Consider the following 15711-nt stretch of genomic DNA (forward strand, 5'->3'; position numbering starts at 1 on the left):
CCCCTTGCATGAAGATTTTACTCATAACGCATTGTGAGCATTTTATTTTCAAAAAATGTTATGATCAATTTAATTTGCTCATTAAAGGAAATTTATAGACACCTTTGACCAGTGTGTGAAAATTATGTACCCACAAGTCATTTAGGACATTTCTGTTACAAGCCCATTACACCTTATGGGTATTTTCATTTATGCAAAAGACTAAGTAAAGGTGTGATAATATACAATATAACAAGAGATGCATCATAGTTTAGCACATTGACTGCCGCGGACCCACACTGCTACTGTCCTCGCTGTTCTAAAGTCGGTACATGACTCGTGTTGCAGTGAATGTGTTAACAACATATAATATAACTAGAGATGCATCATAGTTTAGCACATTGACTGCCGCGGACCCACACTGCTACTGTCCTCGATGTTCTAAAGTCAGTACTTGAGTGCGGCGGACCAACACTGCTACTGTCCTCGATGTTCTAAAGTTGGTACATGACTCGTGTCACAGTGAAGGTGTTAAATGGGTGATGTTTTGTCCCATCAGAGTAATTGTGCTATGCAGCTTTAAACATCCGCTTCCAAGGAAAATTATGGTTTAGGTCTGGCCCGATGGTATTGCGTCTTCAATAAGCCGAGATCTTGTTTTATTCTCGGAGGTCATATCAAAAACTATTACTATATATAAAACAATATAGAGAAATACTTGCTGTTACACATCGTAACATGATTAGTATCAATCACGTCTGACATGTTAACAAACATGGAGAGAAGAATACTTGGATGTTTGTAGTGCAACAATTAGAGCCCTTCTTGAGGTGTGGTAGGGCTAAACAACGTTTTAACTAAAACAGTTAAAAAAAGCAGGCTATAGACAGTTTTGAAAATTAGGCAGTTTTATTTTGCACACCATATAAATATGGATCTGACAATGACACCACACAAGTTACAATCAAGATATACTCTGTAGTTTAACTGTCAACATGAATTGAAAGACAGATTTCTTATAATATTCAATGCGTCTAGGTACCTATGTTACATTATAAACTATGTGCTTTTAGCGTAAAATGAGTGATAGACAGACAGGTTTAAAGATTGTTTAGCGTTAGTTGACATAGTAGTCATGTTTGGCACACATATCGTATCCTGTAAACACTAACCACAAAACGGGTGATACTGCAACGTTTCTAAGCACGTGCGTGAACGAAAAATTGATTCTTGTCTCGGGTAATAAATAATTTGACCCCGCCAATTTGCAATTCACCAACTAATTTAAGCTTTAGGAGCCCGAGGTCGAGGTGGACACCCCTCAAGGTGCAGAGACAGCCAGCTTTGATAGATGTTTTAGTTTAGAAAATATAATTTAATTCAATCTAATCCCCCCGGTTTTAAAACTATCGTGATCCTATTCAGACAGCAACTAAGGTGCACCACATTTATAAATGGTAATAGCATCTTCTGTAAAAAAGCACCATAGTATAATTCCCCTAAAATTAACCAAATTAAGTCCTAAGAACTATTGGAAGGATCTCACCCATACAGCCACGGAGCCACCGGAACAACTGCGCTCGTCTTTTGAGCGACTCCCCCGACCTTTGATAACCGGCGTCAGTAGCGCCCTCTATCATGCAAGACAACTATGCCTATCTGACCACCTGCTAACTAACTGTTGTGCCCTCGGCACATCCTCTCCCCCTTCCCTAAAGTTTTTTTTTTATGTATATAATGTCTCCCAACACCAACATTGTACGTCACACATTGAGGCACGTCTTCCTAACCTACCTTACTGGGGTAAATGGATTGCTATAGAATTTCTAGTTCCCCCATTTCCTCACCACCGACACCAAACCTAATCTACTCACAATTAATTATTGTGAGTTTCTCGATAACCTTGGAACAAGGCATACATGCATCCCTGCCTTTATGCAAAATCTGTTTCCCCCCTTTGCACCCTACCACCGTATAGACAATCAGTCATTGGTTTGTCCCTTTGGAACCTCGTGTGAGTTTGTGTTATGTAAATGAAAACATCGAAAAGGATGAGATAAGGAGGAAGGTAACCTTTAAGCCTTCAACATTAAAAAAAATAGGTGTAGTTTTTTTTTTTTTTTTTTTTTTTTTTTTTTTTTTTTTTCTGCATGTCCTCCTAACCCTCATGATGTGACGGCTACTTATTGAGCTCATTTCAACTCCTCCTACTCCTCGAGATGATTATTATCCTATTCCTTATATTCAAGTCAATAAATATCTTAATAGTTAGATCAATGTTGACTGTATTTATATATTTACTCTGGTTCTAACTTATCACCTGGAAGATGTCACTCTATCTCAAATAGGAAAAGGTAGGATTTTAAAGGTTGGCAGTTTGTGAGTAATTATGTTGTTTCGTATTTTCTTTTTTTTTACTGTTCCAAATGAGACTCTGACTGGTCACACGATCAGTGGGTGCCACTAACCTATACTCGTAGGAGGGAAAGGGAGCGCCCTCCTCTCCCCCAAGCGGTCATCGTAAAAACAATTCCCAGTCACAAAATATTGATGGTGAGGAAACGAACTCCATTCCCTAAAGACGTGCCTGCTTAGAAATGAGGAGAAATTAAAAGACCCTACACCAAAACCAACTAATTAAAATTAACCTACTTACACTAACGAAGTGAATGTCACGTTACAATTTCCCAAGTACTGTAGAAAAGGTTTTCCCATCTCCGCTCCATTTTGCAAACTCCTTACGTAGAGTTTGTGAAAAATCTGACTCGGTTGGAACGGCACATGTCCGACTTATTGGCGATGCTCTATGACAAACTCACCCACCTAACACTCTTTCATTATTGATCTATCATATTTGTATACAACTCTCATTTTATTTATATTTCTATATGAAATAATACAAGACAGATTCCATATCACAACATTCTACTTTCCTATCACTTCCGTAGTAAAATTCGATTCTGAACTAATATTAATGTGAATATTTGTTTGTGTAATGAATGTCAGTGTTATGAGGGTGCGCTAGGGATCTCCTCGTCCAACCATCTGTTTGAAATGTAAATAATAAAACAAAAATTATTTGGTAGCATATGCTCTTTTCTTCACATAAAAAAAGGATAGCCAGATTTGGATCACCCTCCCTCGTATATGTGTGTGTGTTTCCAACCGTTCTCTCAACGCAGTCAGCCTCAAAACGCAGAAGTGAACAAGGCTTCGCAAACCCAGATCTTAGTGACAACTGCGTCGAAAAAGCCTCCCGCATTGAGGACGATCTGTAGTAGATGTATATTTTCAAATGTAAGTGTATTCTTAATATATAGTATCACAAAGTCTCTCTTTGGCACCTTGAGGGACCATCCCCGCCTCTCAAGCTAACTGGTTATTTATAGTATTAACTTTCCGATTTATTTAAATTTTACCTGAAAATGGCTTTAATTGCGAGATATGGGCATTTCTCACGAATTTCTTACTTTTAGGGTCGCTTAGGGAAACTGTCACCGGAGACGTGAAACGTGTAATAATAAGGGGCCGGGACCACAACGGGTTTAGTTTAGCCGATATGTTCTTCGCTGCCTGACTAATATTGATCAACCGGTACATTACCGTGTCACCAACCTTGAAGGCAGCAGGTTTCCTGTTGATATTGTACCTTGAGGCTATCTTTTGATGAGCAATTTTAAGGTTTTCAAAAGCCTGGGCCCAACGCGCCTCGATATTAGTTTGATTATCATCTAACTGCAGCAAATCATCTAAATTCCAAATATTCTCCAAGTGATTTCTAATGCTGTATCCCAAAAACAGTTTGGCAGGTGAAAATCCAGTGCTAGCATGTTCCGCAGAGTTAAAAGTGATTTGAAATAAATGTAAATTACGGTCCCATTCTGAATGGTCCTTTTGATGAAAAACCCGGAGAGCTACCTTAATATTTTTGTTAACTCTCTCGGCATGTGATGGCTGCGGATAATAAACTGTTGTTCGTACGTGCTGTATCCCGAGTGATCGGCACATGCCCTGGAACATTTCTGACCTAAAACAACTACCATGATCGGAAACAATCGATTTTGGGAATCCAAAGTACGTGAAAACTCCCTTTTCCATTAAGCTGACGGCTGTCTTAGCAGTACAGTTTCTTGCGGGAAGCATTATACAATATTTGGAAAAGCCATCTACCACCGTTAAAAGCCATTTGTTCCCTCTTTTTGAACGTGGGAGTGGTCCTATGAAATCGATAAATATACGTTCAAAAGGTACAGAGTAGACTTCGGACGCAAGATGACCCACACGCGTGTTTTGAGCCTGTTTACAACGCTGACATTCCACGCAAGATTTCACCATACCCGTAATACGCTGACGCAGCTGATCCCCATGAAAATACTTGGATACTCTAGACCATGTTTTTGAAATCCCCAAATGAGCAGACGTTGGCGAGCAGTGATATACTTTAAATAGCATTGGAATCAATTTTTCCGGAATTACAATACGAGGTCGTGTATGATTTGGTGCTCGATACATTAAAATTCCGTCACGAAGAAAATAGTTAGGTGGTGGCGTACGACTTTGAACCTGCCGAATTATGCCATTAATGTTTAAGTCGTCCCTTTGATGCTCCTTAACATCCTTAAATGCTTCGGGTATCCCATACAAAAGAAGTACCGAATGAGGTGATTGCTCTTTTGAAGTAGATGGAATTATCTGTTCATCATTTTTATGTTCAAATATTCTTGATAAGCAATCCGCCACAACATTGTCCTTGCCTTTAATGTGATGCACCGTAAATTTAAATGCATTTATGAATGTAACCCATCGTGCAATTTTGCCAATTTGTCTAGGATGATTTAATAACCAGCTGAGTGCACTATTGTCTGTATAAAGATCGAATTCCGAATGTTCTAGATAAGGTCGAAATTTGTTAAGGGCAAATACTACCGCGAGAGCTTCTAATTCAAAGGTACTATAATGTCGCTCATGTTGATTTAGTGGTCGGCTTGCAAATGCTATTGGGGCCAAACTACCCTCAATACGCTGAGACAATACGGCTCCTAGGGCTGAACCTGATGCGTCTGTTTGCAGCGTAAACGGTATGTCAAAATTAGGTAGTCTCAACACTGCCCCAGATGTTAATCGCTGTTTCAATGTGTTAAAAGCTACTTTTTGCTGTGGACCCCAAACAAAGTTAACCCCTTTTTTCTTCAATTCATTTAATGGTTGAGCGATGCTAGAAAAATCTTTAATGTATCTTGCATAAAAGGAGCACATACCTAAGAATCTACTTAATTGCTTTAAATTTTTGGGTTCTGGGTAGTTTTCTATGGGCTCAATTCTTTCATTACTAATGGAAACTTTATTTGGCTGAAAAACGTGTCCCAAAAATTCAATTTTTTGAGTGGCCAATACCATTTTGTCTGGGCTAACAGTGAGTCCCGCCTCTCGCAAACGATCCAAAACCAGTTTTATGTGCTTTAAATGATCCTCAAATGTATCACTGTAGATTAAAATATCGTCAAAATATGTGAACACAAACTGAAACTTTAAGTCGCCAAGCACCTTATTTAATAAATTCGCCAGAACCATGCTCCCCGATGCTAAACCGAAAGGAACATAATTCCATTCAAACTGTCCCGTACTTGTCACGAAGGCGGTATATTTTTTTGACGCCTCCTGTAAGGGAATCTGATTATATGCGTTCACTAAATCCATGGTAGAATACCAAGAAGATTTTCCGAGGTACTGGAAGGCGCTTTCAATAGTAGGCATAGGTGTTGATTCTAACTCAATTATTTTGTTAATTCCCCGGTAATTTACTACTAATCTTTGCGAACCGTTCTTTTTTGGAACTAAAAAAGCTGGACTGCTGTATGGTGAATTTGATGGTCTAATTACACCCTGTTCAAGTAACGATTTTACGTGTTTTTCTACCAACATTTGCTTCGGAGGCGCATACTGATAGGGTCTAGTCCTTACCAACTGATTTGACATTACTCTAATGTTGTACTCAATTAATTTTGTCCTTCCTAGTGTCTTGGTAATCGTATTTGGGTAGCTACTGATTATATGTTTCAATTCATTTATCTGAGACTGATTAAGAGATTCACCAAAACTTGGTCCTTTAGGGTTCGAATCGTCCACGACCTTGGCTTCCAAATTTGCTAAAACCAATGAGGTATTAAAATTAAATGTCACTGTTTTCCTTACCGTGTTTATAATCATACCCGAAGCTTGCATAAAGTTAAACCCTAAAATAATTGAAACAGGCAATTCCTCGGCTACTAAAAAAGGAAAGGTCCATGAACAGTAATTTATTTTGAAATGAATATAACTCTCATCTATGAAATTAATCGGCTGGCCATTTGCGACGATACCGGTACAATCTGTGGGCTTTATTCCTTTCAGAACACCCTTTTCATTGCTCAACTGTTTTAGCGCACTGGCACTTATTATGGTTCTAGATGAACCTGTGTCAAGGAGACCGAATAAGGTAACTCTCCCAAATTGCATTGGAATATACATCAAGTCTGACTTGGGAACCCCAGTTTTAAAGGCATTGGCAGGTCTTACCACGGACAAAGCTTTAAAGGGGGCGTAGGGCCTGCCTACCAACGTCCCCTTGAGTTGTTTAAATTATTATTTTCCCGATAATTATGAGAACTACCACCAGTATTGCCTCCACGACCCCTCCAAGGTACTCGCCTGTCACCATGATACCGTGTTCGTTCCGAGTACTCCCTGTCTGTTGCTTGCTGACCCACCGGAGTGCCTGCAATCTCTCTTCGTGTAGGATTGGTGTGTGAGTAAGTTCTTCTCGTGCTATTATTTACCTCTGCAACCACATGATTTGGGCGACCCGAGTACTGGGCACTTGTTCCTGTATCACTGGGTCCGGCGTTATTATCAGCGCCCCGTCTGTGTTGTAACCATCCCCTGTTACCGGAGCTATTATTTCGGCCCGAAATATTACCATATCTACTGTCTCGAGGCCAATTTGAGTTATATGACTCACTACTTTTTCTATACGGGTACAAGGTGTAGTTTGCATTAGGCCGAGAAGGGGTTTGCTGAACATTAAATTCCCTAATACCATCGATAGTGGAACCCATCTCTATCAAATTCTGTAGGTGTGACGGAGTAGGCAGTCCCGCAAAACAAGCTCGTGTATCAGGCAAAATTCCTCCCATTATTGTTTCAAAAATATCATGATCCTCGGCTTCCGGAGTTAAGATAGCACACATAGCTCGGATATCATCTACAAAATCGGTAAACCGCTCTTGTTGGCGTTGAGTCCTGTACACATGTCGACTTATTGCCTCCCGAAGTAATCTTCCAGGGAAGAATGCTCTTATGATTAATTTTCTAAGCTGTGGCCAGTCTAATTTTTGAGTTACCGCTTCGTGGAAAATGTTTCGCAGACGCCCTTCAGTTTTGGGTAAAATATTCAAAATTACGCTTTGATCTGAAGTTATCTTCAAATTAAAGATTTGGAAGATTTGCGAAAGAAATTTAAGTATTTTATGCGGATCTCCACCGGAATTATAAGGTAAGGCGGCAACAACATCCCTCAAAACTGAACTTGAACCATCCTGACTATACGGTGGAGGATTTAATGCCGTAGCTAGGTTCCTATTAAAACTGTCAGCTGTCTGCTTTATAACTTCCATTGTTGATTGTTGCAGCTGAAAAATCAAAGACATTGGGTCTCCTAACGCGGCGTTGGATGATGTTGTTGGCACTGCAATACCATTAACCGAGGGTTTCTGTTGATTCGATTCCTTATCATCATTTTGATTTTCTGTAAGACCGTTATTTTTAATACTACCTGGGGTTTCCCGTTCGTTTACGTCCACATTTACTTTGGTAACATCAGACCTTTCCTCTTCGAAATTGTTTCCAGATATTAAGTTAAGTCCCATACCGTCATTGATTCGGCTACTAGACGGAACCCACTCCGAGTCAATTTTCTTTTGTGATTTTACAAAATCCGATAGCGCAGCCCTCATCTGCCGGACCGTCCCACTAGCTAATTTGAATTTGTCACACTGTATCTTGAGTTGATCCCTATCAAGTTTGTAAATCCAATTCAGACTTTCATCCGAAATTTGGATATCTTCGTCAGACGACATATTAATACCAAAGCACACAGATTCCCAAAACAACTATAGATCAAATAACAATAACAATAATACGATAGTTGCGGATGGCCTACCCCTGAGCTCAATACCGGACGATTCTACCGGGCAAAGTTGTATGTGACATTTGTTTAACTCTCTAAGGCCTCCCTAATTATTTGAAAAAGAACCGCGTATCCCTGCCCATTCAAATGTAATAAATCTGGTTTCCCATTAAAATATTGCAATTCAAAATATTTTAGGTTGCCTGTCCCCCTAGTATAGCCCTGAGTTACCACAGGATTAATGTCGACTAATCGTATTTCATGACTTTTGAATGTGGACAAGTATGAGTTGAAACTGTTAATTGCGTTCAGGTGCAAACTACCAGATTTAATTCTAGGGGATAAAGGCACTTTCATTAAGAGGATTTTAGACGGACTATATTTAATTCTTATTAGCCTGATAAGCGATCGGTATTGATCTCTTAACTGTTGCATAGCTTTGTTTTGCAGAATATCGTTTGTGCCTATTGAAACTAAAATAACTTGATTATTCGGAATTATTGTTTGTTTTATCTTAATGTTTTTTTTAAGATTAGAAACTGTAAAACCTCCCATGGTAATAATAGGATAAATATTAATTTCTAAGGAATGTGGGAAATTCATAAGCCGTTTTAAGTGAGAGTCGCCAAGTAAAAACACATTCATTATTCTTTTATATAATATAGTATGGTATTCAAGGTAAAGTTTGAAAATTAGTGTAAGATTTAATTATACGTAGTTTATAACTGGTGCCAACTATTACAATAAAAATCCAGTATGTACAGTAAAGATTTATGGACACCTAGAATTGTTTGTTCAAAAATTGTTTTATAGAGGACATTTATTTATTTAAGCGAAACCTCTTATCCGGGTCATATGATACTCACTTCAATCAAACGCAATAAAAATTACACAACTATAAAAACTTTCTTAATGGTATTTATTAATGCTGTTTCAGAACTTAAGATTAAGTAATAATTAAGTTCAAGTTATTGATCAAGTTACTATTAATTACTATTAAATTAAAATTGGTGATTTTACTATTTATGAATTTCTTACAACAATTGTTAACACGTGTATGCTAAGCATCTAATATAATATGTTGTATTTTGTGAATGAATACCCTAGTTTACTATCACTAACCAAGGGACTGTGTTATCAGTCAATCAGCTGAGCTCTAGTGATAAGGTTTGAGGTCACAGCCCTTTTCCTCGGTTGATAGTTTCGTTATTTATTTATTCCTTACACATGTATTTATATGTGAACCTTAATTACTCCCTATGTATTAAACACTGCAGTAGTTCCATGTACCTATTTGTAACACATGAAATTTAATTTAGAAGAGGAAAATTCATGTTATTACTCACCAATATAATTTTAAGATACATATTCTAAAATTTAATACAATATATACAATGTATTAAAACAATTTCTGTATGGTATGAGCAATAATGTAAGTTAGAATTTTAATGAATTGACTTTTTAACCAACACCCTCTAATAACACTACATTTCCAACCAATAAGTCTTTAATTTAAGAGTATCCAATTAATTACTGAAATCAAGTAATAATGTTACTTTTATAATTAACTTTACCCTAGGGGTTAATAAGTTATTATTTAAGATTTAAGCGAGAATATTGTACTATTGTACCCCTTAACTAATATTCAAAATAAAAAAATTCCTGTATATAATCCTTCTAATTAATATCTTAATAATATCTTATTTAACAGAAATTTTAAATAACAATTATTTATGTTGAAATCGAGTATGACATGCTAATTTTCCTTCATGGTAATGTTTTCCCTTCCTAAACAATTTCTGTCTCCCGTTTAATAATATTAAATATTTTCCATCTAACATAAAACTAACATGCTCCAATTTAGACTTATAAATTAATAAATTTTCCAACTTATTCGATTTAATAATCCAAGTACAATTCGAATACTATGCAACATGCTATGATCCCATTTCTTTGTTTTAGTTATTAATGAACACCCTTTATTTAATGAACTTTACACTATAAATACCCAAATCGGCCAATTCAATCTTTTGTTAAACGCTAAGGATACCGGAAAGACGTACAAACGGACAGACCAAATTACTTTCTAATTCATGATAACTAACAGGCTAATCACTAATTTCATGCCCGATCAGGTCTGCCGATTGAACCCGTTTCCTCCTGCATGAACCCACGAGGCTTGCCCTCCTATACTAGTGAATTTAGAACATTACAATGAATTAAATGATAATGCAAAATAATATTAATTTACCTTATTTAATTTTAAAACAAAAATCTATCACAGACTGATCCACACCTTGAGGTTATCGCTCTGCTACCATCTGCAACGTTTCTAAGCACGTGCGTGAACGAAAAATTGATTCTTGTCTCGGGTAATAAATAATTTGACCCCGCCAATTTGCAATTCACCAACTAATTTAAGCTTTAGGAGCCCGAGGTCGAGGTGGACACCCCTCAAGGTGCAGAGACAGCCAGCTTTGATAGATGTTTTAGTTTAGAAAATATAATTTAATTCAATCTAATCCCCCCGGTTTTAAAACTATCGTGATCCTATTCAGACAGCAACTAAGGTGCACCACATTTATAAATGGTAATAGCATCTTCTGTAAAAAAGCACCATAATATAATTCCCCTAAAATTAACCAAATTAAGTCCTAAGAACTATTGGAAGGATCTCACCCATACAGCCACGGAGCCACCGGAACAACTGCGCTCGTCTTTTGAGCGACTCCCCCGACCTTTGATAACCGGCGTCAGTAGCGCCCTCTATCATGCAAGACAACTATGCCTATCTGACCACCTGCTAACTAACTGTTGTGCCCTCGGCACAATACTAATGTTCGTATGTAATAGAGTGTGGAAAAATTCAAGTGCCTAGAAGGGGATTTAGGTATGTGTGATCAGTCTAGGTAACAGATATAAATCATTTATACAATATCGGTTTAAGTAATGTTAAATTTATCTTTTTGCTTTATTTATTTATTTAACCTGTTCTTTGCCCTTGCTTAACTAGCTGTTGATATAAAATAAATAAACGTTTGATTTACAATAATTGCTATTGAGTTTATTTGTCACATACAGGGTTTCGTAGATTATACTGCCATGGGCACATAAAAAAAGTTATATCCAATGTAGGAAAAATTGAGATACATGTTAAATTTGAATTTATACAAAAATAGTTTTGAATTTTGTAAGATTTGGAATCTTAAATTGGGTAGATCTTACTTGAGTTCAAATCCAGTTTTACTTTATATGTTCCATTGACACTTATTCATCTTCCAATCATCCTTGTCGGTTTAGTTTAGATTTAATATTGGTAGTAGTAATCTTTGCAGATCTGAGAGTTCTGGTTGTCATCCAATATTCAAGTGTTCATCATCTAGTAAAATGTCTTTTCTGTTCTTGGATTCAAAAATTGAGATTCACCAATTTAATACAAATAATAAAAGTATTACTGTATTCAATAACTCAAATGTTTATTAACTTTGATGAGAAATGCTTCTTCTCAGTCTCCTATTAAACCATCATTCAAAAGAATAAAAATTCCATTATTGTAAAGTCACCAGCTGATCTAAATTCACTTTATAACTCCAGGTGTTGTAAACTTACTTTGCATAACAATCTCCTTGATATTAAGATTTAATCTATTCTGTGGTATTTGGTCTAAAGAAATTATTTTTTTTATCTGATGATTCAATTTTACAATATTTTATGTATTTCTATCTTATATGTATGATAATCTGTTTTATGTTAATTTTAACTCTAAAATAGGTTGCTAGTTTTTCTTAATTTTAAAATCTATTAATTTATATATGTTTATTGTAAGTTATCAAAATTGCATGGGTGTATGTTCTTCTTCTTGTATGGATTCCTGTGTATGTGTGTACTTATGTGGTATAAACTCCTAAGTTATTTATTAATCTTTTATAAACAAACATAAAATAATATGAACTGTTAACTTTTCAAAACAAAACTGTAACAGTAATTTAAATTTAGGATATTCAGTGTACTTAGACATTATAAAGACAACACTTTTTTGTATGTTTTCAGTAAAATATTAGAAAAACTTATCTGACCCAATTACCTGAATGTCACGCAAGTGGCCCAACCTACCCTACCCGAGAAGGCCTACAGATAAATAAATTCAATTTTCCAGGTTTCAAGGATATAAAACGAGTAGTGATGAATTCGATGAATGATGGTGACATGCCGGGGCTGGAGGAGCTGTCAGCCAGTACGGTGGACAGCCGATGGGAGTCGAAGCGTCGTATCACGTGTGTGCATTTCCTGGAGAGTCTGGGAATTGATTTAGAACGAGAGACCGCAGTTGACACCATAAAACAAGATCGTCTGCTTAGGCATGATTTGCGTGCTCAGGCCATGACACCCAAGTGAGTATAGTACCGCAAAAGCACTGTCAGTAAAAAAGGAACTCAGAAGTTTATTGTCATTAGAATAATTTTTTAAATGGTGCAATTGGCAAAGTCAGTACTAGCAATACATGTTAGAGAACATGAAGAAAGCGTAAAGTAAAAACATAGTGTTAATAAATTTACAATAAATTTTTTCATTTAACATTCCTTAGATCCTGGAAACTGTACAGTAACAGATCTTCTATAAGTAGTTAATTAAAATAAGCTACACACAGTTAAAATTAAATACCAGTTATTTGTAATTTATTTAAATTGAACTACTATCACTGTCTTAGCGGCTTTGGTAGGTTAAACAATTATATTTTCATACAAATATGGCTCCTTTTTATTTTTTGTGGTGTCATTGATGATAATTTATAATTTTTTTGTTCTTGTACCACAATAATGAATATCCTGCCTGAGTTTAGTTACAAAAGGTTTCCGTTCACATCTAACAGATATTTATAAATGTGTAAACAAGATAAAGTCATAATTTTTAAATCATGAAAAGCTTCAAGACATGATTCTGTGTTAGATAACAGATTCTTTGTTACCTGTAACACTTTTCAGCGGGACGTAAACTGCCATACTGCTATTTTACCTTAAGGTTTTTTAATATAAAAATGACCTTAATATAAAAAATGAAATCGTAGTAGGCTGAGTTTAACATTTTCATTTTTACACTTTGTTTTAGCCAACGAATCAAGTAAGTAACTCTGGTTTTCAACACTTGTTTAAATTCCATTACAGATCCTTCTCACGACTGCCTGCACAGTTTAACATTTTCTTCCTCTTCGTTTTTTAAGACATCTTAACTGAAAGAACTTCTAAAAGGTTTAGGCTTATGAGGGATTCCTTATCTTAACAAATTTTTGAGTTTGTGGGGTTGTAGTAATAAACAAAAAAAATTAATGCGAGTTTTTTAACAGTGTATGATAACTAATACTTATTTGAAGCGATGAACAGGAATGTGAATATGCCGTATTGTTGTGGTCTATGTTATTTATATACATGTGCACATCATGTGAAACTATGTTGAACACTTCTGTAGGAATTATGTCCTCGACACATTTGCTCACATTTTCACCATAATTTCCACCATTTTGTAAGGATATCGAGTTAGCCTATTAAAGGATTTCATATACACTACCTGTGCAAAATAAACAATGGATAGTTCTCTTTTTCGCAAAACCATTTAATAAAAATCATTTTTATATCTGTGCAAAAAGAATATTTTAGTTATAGATTGCTTAGCTGTAACAAGTATGCTCTTAAAGAAGTAATTTTCTTTCAAACATCAATTTAACTACGGACATTTAAAAAATTGTTTTATTAATTTATCCCAGGATGTATGAAGACTTCAACTACTCGCGGCGTACCACATTTGTAAGTGCACGTTTTCACAACAACCGGTTCCTGGATTGGATAAGGCAGCAATGTCCAGACTGTCCGGTTAACAAGCTGCGTTCCTTCACAGGTGAGATGCTCGGATACCTAGCGAAGGAGACTGTGGCACATGTTGTGGATCTTGCACTGCTTCTGCGGCAGGACTCAATGGTCAACCCTACAGACCCATTTAGTCGTGCACAGCATACCACGCTACCTTTCGAGACCTTTGGATCCTCCCACAGACAGGTAATGTCCATCATTCAGTCTGAAATACAGGGTGTTAGCTGAGTTGTGCTATAATTATGTTAGAGATATAACAAAGAAATAAAATGCTATCACCCTATATCACAAACACTGGGAATCTATTAAAATAATGTTATCAAATTAAGGAATAAGATTCCTTTACAGAATACAGAAATCTTTATTCGTATACATGGAGTACAGAATTGTGTCAATATAATTTAGTTGTACAATCAGGTATTTAAAAATTCTTCTAGGGTGTAATATGGTTTCTGCAGCAGCCAGGCCTTGAGTGCTGTCTTGAAGTACTTCTCATCTCTGCGTCTCTTGAGGTCCTCTGGAAGATGATTGAAAAGTTTTCTCCCCATGTATGTAGGTTTCTTTTCAAATAGGGTCAGGTGGTGTGTGGGGAGGGCATAGTCATAGGCGTTTCTGGTATCATAGCTGTGTGTGTCACCTAGCTGGTCAGGTTTCTGAGCTATTGTGAAGCAGATGGTCTCGCAGATGTAGAGTGAGACAGCTGTCAAGATCGCTAGTTCTCCAAATGCCTGACGGCATGAGTCTTGAGGAGTCAGTCCCGCAAGAATTCGAATTGCTTTCTTTTGTAGAACCAGAACCCGCTCCCTGTTTCTTACTGAGGAGTTGCCCCACACAAGTAGTCCGTACCTCAGATGAGATTCAAAAAGAGAGAAGTATGCTGTCCTGGTAGTATCATTGTTACAAGTACTTTTTATTCTTTTAAGAGCATAGATACTAGAGTTGAGCTTGCTGCAAAGACCATCAATGTGTGAGTTCCAAGAGAGACCTTTTCCTACTCTGAAAAGAAGTATGCCTACAGGCATAAGGTTTTCAACCTTGCATTTATGCAAAGAAGTTAAATGAGTAGTGTGTTTAATTAACTTGAAATGCTATATCTCAAGATTTTTTAGTTTAAAAGCTCTCAAAGCCAGTAAAATTGTGTCTTCTGCTTCTAAATCATTACTTTAAAGAGTTAATTGCATATCATCGTCATCATGGAAGAGGCATCCTTGGAAATAGTATTGAATATAAAATTACTATTAGGAAACCTGATAGGTATTGAATTCAATAACATTCTTGAAATAATCCAAGCAAACATAAAAATGAATATGGTTGTGCATGTAATAAAAATGTAATGAACCTCTCTTCAAAAATCCTTAATTGAGTGGAAATATCAGTTTTATCTATGGGTTCAAACTTTCCAAGGCACAAAAATCTGTAAAAACACTGCATTTTGTATCTGGAATTGAGTCTGCTGTTGCTCAGTTATCTGACGTACAGCGTGATCGGTTTTGTTGTTAGACCAGTCTCTTTGCTCAGGAAAATTTCTCCCACAAGCCCAATTTGACAAAAGACGAGATAAAAGGCTATGTCGATCCTTAGAAAAGATGACATAGTCAAAATTTTACCAGCTGATACAGGCAACGTTACTGATGTGCTTGACTTAGTAGTGTACAAAGAAAAGATTACGGAAATATACTGGCAAATTTATAGTTTTAAGTAAAGACC

The 15711-nt window shown here is 36.4% G+C and overlaps 1 protein-coding gene across 3 annotated transcripts in view; it reads left to right on the forward strand.

Annotated features, from left to right (window-relative positions):
• Window positions 1-15711, forward strand: part of LOC124358932 (transcription initiation protein SPT3 homolog) — a 45625-nt gene that overhangs the window by 13048 nt on the left and 16866 nt on the right. For all 3 annotated transcript variants that reach the window (XM_046811202.1, XM_046811201.1, XM_046811200.1), the window contains 2 exons: window positions 12300-12534; window positions 13902-14190. In XM_046811202.1, the coding sequence (XP_046667158.1) occupies window positions 12300-12534; window positions 13902-14190 (524 nt within the window). The remainder of the gene's footprint in view (window positions 1-12299; window positions 12535-13901; window positions 14191-15711) is intronic.

The sequence above is a fragment of the Homalodisca vitripennis genome, chromosome 4, assembly GCF_021130785.1.
Source record: "Homalodisca vitripennis isolate AUS2020 chromosome 4, UT_GWSS_2.1, whole genome shotgun sequence".
In the NCBI taxonomy this organism is placed as follows: Eukaryota; Metazoa; Arthropoda; class Insecta; order Hemiptera; family Cicadellidae; genus Homalodisca; species Homalodisca vitripennis.